General features: G+C 39.3%; 1 protein-coding gene and 1 long non-coding RNA gene across 2 annotated transcripts; both read left to right on the forward strand.

Annotated features, from left to right (window-relative positions):
- Positions 1–347: 347 nt before the first annotated feature.
- LOC115685523 (uncharacterized) lies at positions 348–1813 on the forward strand. The gene is made up of 3 exons (XR_008817375.1): positions 348–605; positions 1350–1467; positions 1577–1813. It is a non-coding gene; the product is annotated as an uncharacterized LOC115685523 (long non-coding RNA).
- A 3572-nt stretch (positions 1814–5385) lies between these two features.
- On the forward strand, positions 5386–6765 carry LOC115685522 (transcription factor bHLH162-like). The gene is made up of 3 exons (XM_030610599.2): positions 5386–5553; positions 5930–6265; positions 6455–6765. The coding sequence occupies exons 1-3, from the start codon at positions 5386–5388 to the stop codon at positions 6596–6598; spliced, it is 648 nt and encodes a 215-aa protein (XP_030466459.1). The 3' UTR covers positions 6599–6765.
- The last annotated feature ends 1460 nt before the right edge of the window (positions 6766–8225 follow it).

The following is an 8225-nucleotide window of genomic DNA, read 5'->3' on the forward strand; positions in this document are numbered from 1 at the left end:
TAAAACCGCGTGTGTTTCTTCACACTATTCATAGAACTCATATAATTTAGGAGAAAAATAACATTAAAAGTGCCAAAAGTTTCATACAATGCTCATTTTAATGCCAAATTTTTCACGGGCTCACTTTAGTGCGAAATCGGAGAAAAAAATGATCACTTAAGTGCCTCCGGCGAGAAATTCCGGCCAAAATGATTACGTGGCTTTTATAATTAGAATTTTAATATAAGTTGGCATATTTTTTAAAATATCTAGTCCACGTGGATGTGCAAAACAATGTCGCATGAGCCGATGTGGTTGGCTTGCCTAAAATGACGTTGCACGACTCCTGGGAGCAAAAACGACGTCAATCCACCATCGATTTCCTTCTCAGTCATTCTCGGTCCACCAGTAGCAACCGTCGATCCACCATCGCTGGCCACAATAGCTATCGTATGTTGAGAGCAGAAATCAGAGTATCGGAAGAGGACTCAGACATTTCTGAACGGCCAAAAAAATCTCTCTCGGATAATCAATTTCCAGAGGCTTCTCCATCTCCATCTTCTCTCAGTCGCACCATCTCCGACCATCGGTGGCCGCCGCTCATCCTTCTTCACCGACTGCCACAGGTTATAGCACAAAACAGAGCACATTTACATGCACAGAGAGCTCATTCCTCTTGTTCGCGCTTTGCAGCTGTTTCTTGGTCACCATCGCTGAAGTGCTCTAACCTCGGTCAACATTGCCTCCTTCGACGATTCCAGTCCACAATGTTGCTCCTAGGATCTCCTTACTCAGATCTAGTTCCCATCTCCTCGCCGGAATTTGGAAATTTGGTTGAATTGGCGATATAGGATTTTGAATTGGGGAATTTCTTTCAATTTGTGATTTAGAATTTATATTGTGGAGCATACGATGTAGACGAAGTTGTTTAGGGCTCTATATGATGACTAGGCACGTCGGCGAATCACGTTGGCCGAAGAAATTAATAAAATATAGTCACGTCGAATCTCCGTCGACCCTAATTGGAATTAACACTTAATTGATCGTTTTTTTTAAAGAAAAAATGGCACTAAAGTGAGCGTCGTAGGAAACTTTTGGCTTTTCTAGTGTCCTTCTGCCATAATTTATTTTATGAAGCTAAAATATTAGTGTTTTTTTATACTTTAATATTGTCTGCCTCTTTATTTTAAATTAAATTAGTATAACAGGAAAGATGAATCTTTTTTTACGTGCTAGGATTTTTCATATGAACTTAAATGTTATAATACTGTAATTATCACATAAAAATAATCATGAATTTAGTTTTTAGAATGAACGCAAGTAAATCACGAGTTAACTAATTTTCTCACTAATTAGGACTGCATTGGTAGGTTCCAAATCTGCAGAGTGTTACGCGGTAAATGTGAAGGACTCGACGCGGTGGTGAAGATACAGGAAGAGGCAGTCAATTGCAGAGTCTTGCCCGGTGACGACGTACGCAGAATGAAGGTATGCTGCCGAACTGCTTTTCTATTTTATTTCGCTTCTTCTGATCCTTGAAGTTCTAGATTTTGGCTAGCTGTATCAATGTTGATGAATGTTCTGTTTCATTTTTCAGTATTAATATTATACATGCTTAAGTATTTCGCCGATGACACATTCTAGTAAGGTCAGATTGATCGGATACCGATGGAAAGGTGAAACGGTGGGCATGGGTTATATGATCAACGCCGTCGAAAAAAGACAGTCGCTGCCTTGCTTTGCCATGTTCATAGAACTTACATTTCACATGACTGAGAGGAGACCGCCATAACTGTTGCTGAGTCATTTATGAAATCTAGCTGCATTCATTGTACAGTCTGTTGAAAAGCTAATTCTTGCATGCGTCTTTGGTAGTTCCGAATACACAAACCAGTCTGAAGGACCTGGTTGATGTTCCAGCGCTAGTTGGCAAATTTACCATTTCTTATTTCTCATACATGTGTTATATAAGTTTAAATGGTGTGCATACCCGAAGTCAAAACAAGCTGCTGACATGGTTGGGAGCTCAGAATCAAAGCCGCGCTTCGGCTTTCAAATCTCCTTGAATATATGCATTTTCTGGAAACAAACCCACCATATCCGCCATTCCATGAATTGGAATTTGGGTGCAGAACATGTTACCATTGATGATGTAAGCCTTTCTGACTGCCCATTGCAAATGTTTCCGCAACAATCGATCGATTGCCTTCTTTTGTGTGATGAGGTTTCCGGGACTTGTAGGATCGCAACGCAATCTTATTTGATAATAGCACAATTTCTGTCGGAACTTTTACGGATAAAAGGATGCTGTTAAATCAGTGTGTGAAAGGCTGTCACGGCTATGTTGATTCAACTCAGAGTAACCGCAGTAGTTCTGATTCAGTTTGATATTTGCAATGATTACATTTCCACCTATAAGAAGTCTTGATTCACTTGTTGCCCGTTAAGGTTCTTTGACGTCTCTGGTGACATATCGCCAAAATATTTTTCTTCCCTTCAAGAAGCTACGCACAGCATGAACCCACAAACTAGCATTAGACCCATGTAGAACAGCTTGTATGGGCTGGGCGACCTCGGATTTGTCCACTCTTGCAGATTAATAAACCTACAAAAGCCCATGCGACAGCAACACGTCAAGCTTCGATCCCCAAGTCGCTATTGGTTGACTTGGTTTGGGTCGAGGTTCTTTGATAAGGGTGGACGGTCAAATCGGACCCCTTGGATTATCTGTCGTATCTGCGCTTGTCTGAATGTGCGACGGCCGCAATATCTACAGTGTCATCTATTCGGACTGGAACCTCGGAAGACAACGAAAGAAGACATCGTAATACTGCAAGTCGCGTCAGCCTCCTTTGTCCTGGCCTCAGGTCCTAGCCGAGAAACTTCCAAGCATATCAAAAAGCCAACAAGACGAATCGGATGGTGCCGACCCTGCCGAATATACGTGATCTCTTTTGACCTATATGTGAAAAGAGCCTGAGCCGCGAGGCTTGCCCATTGTATCGATGGAGGCAAGTATGTGATTGATTTGTCACGGTTCGATACCGATAGTTTTGATATAGTGTCTTGAGGGCGACCCAAATTGCATCCGATTTATGTAGATTCTCTGTTAGATCGCATGATGGATTAATTTGGGTGTAAAATGGGTATAGTTGATGAGCACATAGGAGTGATACATTCTCCATCACGATGCATATCGTGCATAGCAGAATGACTGATGAAGGCTTTGCTAATCAAATTGAAACACTGTGTAAGGAAGCAAAAAACGACTTGATTTTCTCCATTCAAGCTGGGCTAACTTTGTAGTCGAGCTTCTTGTCTAAGAGCAATAAGAAAGTCAAGATTTGGGTTATAAAATTCATTGTAGGAAAGATAATTAGCCAAGAAACTATATCTTATAGGTCAAAGAGCCGACACGGTGAACGCTAATTAGATACGCGATACGGATTCGATTTCTTATACTTGTAAGGATAAAAGTTTGAGCCACCCAATTGGACTTTGACCGGAGGTTAGTAGAGATATAATGGGCTGACGCGCATTTTCTTCGACCGAAAAGCGATTGATTGAGGAATTTGACAGCAAATGGAAGTAATCAACAGATTCATCTGCATGATGAGTTTATAAGCGTGTGTATGCATTGAAAATTCATGAACGGAGAAGGGCTTAGTTTGAGTCGTTATCCGTGGTCAACAGTGTCTAAAAAAGTTAAAAAGGTTCCCCTGGTCTAGACAACACTCGGATAGACAATGAAGGTTGATTGAGGAATTCGACAGCAAATGGAAGTAATCAACAGATTCATCTGCATGATGAGTTTATAAGCGTGTGTATGCATTGAAAATTCATGAACGGAGGAGGGCTTAGTTTGAGTCGTTATCCGTGGTCAACAGTGTCTAAAAAAGTTAAAAAGGTTGCCCTGGTCTAGACAACACTCGGATAGACAATGAAGGTTGATTTTCCTGAATTGGAACGACAAAAAAAAGTAAAAAAGAAGAAGATAAGAATCGACAGGGCCACGTGCAAATTAAGGTTCCAACGAGGGAAAATTTTCAAAGATGACGGCTCACGAGTGACGTTGACTGCTCTTGAGTTGATGACTCCCCTTTTCCGACGTTGCCTCGCTTCCGTCATCCATCATTATTTTCTTGCTTACGACAAGCTTACCACTAAACTTAATTTACAATACTTTGTATCAATTTTCGTTCCCATGAATTAAAAAATATATACATTTACAGTAACGACATGCTATTATGCTGTTTTTAATGAATAAAGCATGTATTCGGATAGAGTTGGGGAAAGAGCATATGAAGAAGTGTGGGGCTAAACTCGCCATCGAAGAAGAACAGTATGGAGAGAAATATACAATAATTTATCTAGTCAAAAGTGATGGATATAGGACGCGCAAAAGAACGAGAGAAAAAGATAAAATTCTCCGTTCCGTTTATGATTAACAAAAAGCTTATTTCTCATGCATGATATTTCAACAAGATACTTGGTAATACTGAAACTACCGAACGCGCAATAAAAGATTAGGCATCCTCTGAAAATAAAATGGATTGTGAATTTGAGTGGAAACTTGGTTTGATTAATCGTGCATCGAGTAGTGTTGAAATATAACTCGAATCGATCAGTATTCAAAGATGACCCGTTTATAAATCGCTTCTGTTAATCGTCAAGTTCCCTATTCATTAGGGGTGTACAAAGGAATCGAGAATCGCTCGGAACCAGACCGGACCAGCCCATAATCAACGGTTCCCATGGAGACCGGACTGGTTCCCGGTTCTAATTTACTAGAACTAGTGAGTATCTATCTAGTTCACGGTTCCAAATGTTAAACAGTTCACCCGCCCACTCGGACCGGACTAGTATATATATATATATATAAAATGGGAGCATTCATCCTAAAATCACAATATCATTTCGTATTTGATAAGCAAAACCCTCATGCAGATTCTTTATTATTCTTACATTTTTTCTTGTAAAGAAGTATCCACATAGAAACTAGGTTCACTATGATATTAATTGATGAATGCAATTTTGTAGGAATTGAGGACCGGTTCCATGGACCCACTCGGTAACCGAACCGGGCCCAATTCCAATTTTTCAGAGCCGATCTTTAATGGGCGATTCCCAATTCCATAGTGAGAATGGCCCACCCGGACCATGCTCGCCGCAACTAACCATACACGTGCATCATAACATGAATTATTGTGTGAATTTAGATTGATAATCAACCGTACACGGACTTAATCCGTCCCATCAAGTCAAGCACCAATGACCACGTAACTGTGCGCTTTTTCTGGCTCTTTTTAACCCTAGTGGGCATGAGCTTATATAAACAAAGGTGTCAGCCCGAGCAATCCATTTCACACAAAGGCGACCACCATTGTCATCGGAGATAATATAGTAATGGCTTTGTCTCTCGTGAACGTGAGAGGGAAGGAAATGGAGAGAGGTCTTCAGCATTCGACATCAAGGAGAACGGAGAGGAAGATCATTGAGAAGAACCGGAGGAATCGGACGAAGCATCTCTTCTCCGTGCTCAACTCCCTCCTCCCCTCTCTGCCGTCTGATCAGGTCTCTCTCTCCCGATCTTTCGATCTCGATAGTTCATATCCATCTATTAAACTAGGATTGCGAATTCGTGTCATTGCAAAAGACTGATGTATTATCAGTTCATGTTGATTGGTGCCGTTCTTTTCTTCTAGAGATGTGTGACAGAAATTGCCACCCCCACAGTATACATCTCTTCATATCCTTTTCGATCATCAAACTTTTGAAGTATTGAAACTTAGTTACACGTTTGATCAGGGTGATTACGTTATGATGACATGCGGTATACGTACCACGTCGATACCTGGAATACTTTGTCCTCTACGTCCATTTGCATGTTAATGCACATGTTTGAGTCGTTTTCATTACGAGAGGACCTTTGACATGATGAATAATGCAGGAGGCGAAATCATTGCCAGACCAGATAGATGAAGCCATAAGATACATAAAGGGCCTAGAGACAGCAGTGAAGGAAGCCAAAGATAAGAAAGAAAACCTAACGAGCAAGAAGAGACCGAGCTCAAGCACAAGCAGCAATGAGTCGGCGGCCATAATATCACCTCAAATTGAGATCAGAGCGAGAGATTCTTCTCTGGTGGTGATATTAACTAGCGGGCTACATGATCAGTTCATCTTCTCGGAGATTCTCCGGATGCTCCACGAGGAAAAGGTCGAGGTATTGAACGCCAACTTCTCTGTCATCGGGAACTCGGTTTACCACTTGGTGCATGCAAAGGTACGTACTTAATCTCCATTTATTGAATTGGAACTCGCCTTCTAATAGTACACATCAATCATTTTCAAGAGAAGCGGGGAAGTTCATTGCGTTCGTGGTAGGATTAGCCGATAAAATTTCTTTTTCCGGGTAAAACCTAATTCTTAGAGTAGCTTCATATTTATCGGAAATTTCTTGATGTTTTTGCAGATCGGTGAGTCCAGTTTAGGCGCTACAACGATATCCGAACGGCTGAAAACATTCGTGAATGGACCCACGACCGATGGAGGTTATGAAGAATTTCATCCAAAGTTATGGGACTGTGGACTAAGTCCTAACTTGTGGAATTTCTAAAACCCACAAATGCAAATTAAACTACGAAGGCATCTCGGAGGCAAATTTCCAGAGCTTCAGCTTCTGAATTTTGTAAACATTTATTAGAAGCTTCGATGTAAATGCCAATGTTTAATTATGCTGTAAAAGAGTACTTGAAATGAAGTGCAATATTCTATATTTGGAGATATAATGGGAAAGATAATCTTTGATCTCTCCTCTTACCTCAGGCAAAGCTCCATTAGTTAGACTGTATGGTTAAGTTCTATTGGTAATTAAGATCATCCAGGTATTAACCCTTCCGGTGAACGTACAGAAGAGCTTCACGTCACAACCATCTCTTTTTATTTTTATAGGTTCTATGGACCGATGCCTTCTGGACTCCCCCTTTAATTTCATCGAATGCAAGAATCATATTACTTATATTTGCCAAAAATGTTCAGAAAAAACGTGCTAGGTTGGGTTGAATCGAAGTTTACTGTTGGGTGTATCAAAATTAGTGATTATTGTATGGATTATGATACAATACGACAATATATTTCCTTCATATACTTAATTGAGAAGGATATTTTGGTGCTTATGATCCATAGCAATACCTTCGAATGTTTAAATATTAAACCACGTTTTCATCCAGTGGCTTAAGTTTTTAAAACAAAGTCCAGCACTCGCGTGAGAGCAGTATTAGGATATTTAAATATGGAACACCGCCATTTTCTAACATTGACGTTTCTTAAAAAAAAAAAATGGATTCAACTATATCTACAATTTTCTGTTTGTAATTTACAATCTTATTGTATATCTACACTTAAAAATTGAGATGGGATTGTTTCGTAGAGAGTTTTTGTACAATAAAAGTGAGTTTTATAAATTAATACAAATCATTTAATACAATAAAAGCCTATCATGTGCTATTTGACAACTAGCATGGTTCTATGTATCTTCGGCCTAATACCCTAAAAACTCCCAACTTTAACTCCAGTCTCAATTCTATTCTAAATTAATATTTAAATATTAATAACCTAAAAAATCCCCACTTTAGTCTTCGGTCTAATACTCTAAAAAAATTAATATTTAAATATTAAAAAAGTTTAGTTATTCAACTTATCTAACATTGACGTTCCTAAAAAAAAATTAAAAAGGATTCGACTATTATTATCAAAGTATGAAAGACTTAGTCGATAAGAGTCGAGTTTGGTCATTTATTATCGACAATGTGAAGAATCGTCAACTTGAAGGAATCGACAAAAGGTGGAGTTGACAATATAAGATGCAATCGTCAAAGAAGTAACAACCAACGTAGTGGAATAAAGCAATAGTCGACGTAGTGGAATCGAAGAAACCATTGAGAAAGTGGAGACAACATAATCGTGAATAATCGTTTGTAACCTCTATTGGTAACTTCCCTTTGTAACTTCTATTTGTAATCTCCCTTGTAACTTACTTTTGTACCTTCATTTGTAACCTTAGTTTGTAATCGCTATTTGTAACCTCCACTGATAACCGTCGATCGTTGACTTTAAATAGCCACATCATACTCTTAGGAGACCCCCAACAAATTGATCAAAATATTATCTTTCAATTATCTTTACTTTCCTATACTGTACTCTCACAACAACACACGTACAATGTGGCTATTTAAAGATAATTG

This window comes from Syzygium oleosum, unplaced genomic scaffold, assembly GCF_021117445.2.
Source record: "Syzygium oleosum isolate NSW1041296 unplaced genomic scaffold, Sole_v2.1 Sole_v2.10, whole genome shotgun sequence".
In the NCBI taxonomy this organism is placed as follows: Eukaryota; Viridiplantae; Streptophyta; class Magnoliopsida; order Myrtales; family Myrtaceae; genus Syzygium; species Syzygium oleosum.

Bases quoted from the DNA above. Each gene is read 5' to 3' on its own strand.
- LOC115685522 (XM_030610599.2), top strand. From the start codon at position 5,386: ATGGCTTTGTCTCTCGTGAACGTGAGAGGGAAGGAAATGGAGAGAGGT. The intron at 5,554-5,929 runs GTCTCTCTCTCC...TGAATAATGCAG, and splicing joins CCTCTCTGCCGTCTGATCAG to GAGGCGAAATCATTGCCAGA. The intron at 6,266-6,454 runs GTACGTACTTAA...ATGTTTTTGCAG, and splicing joins ACCACTTGGTGCATGCAAAG to ATCGGTGAGTCCAGTTTAGG.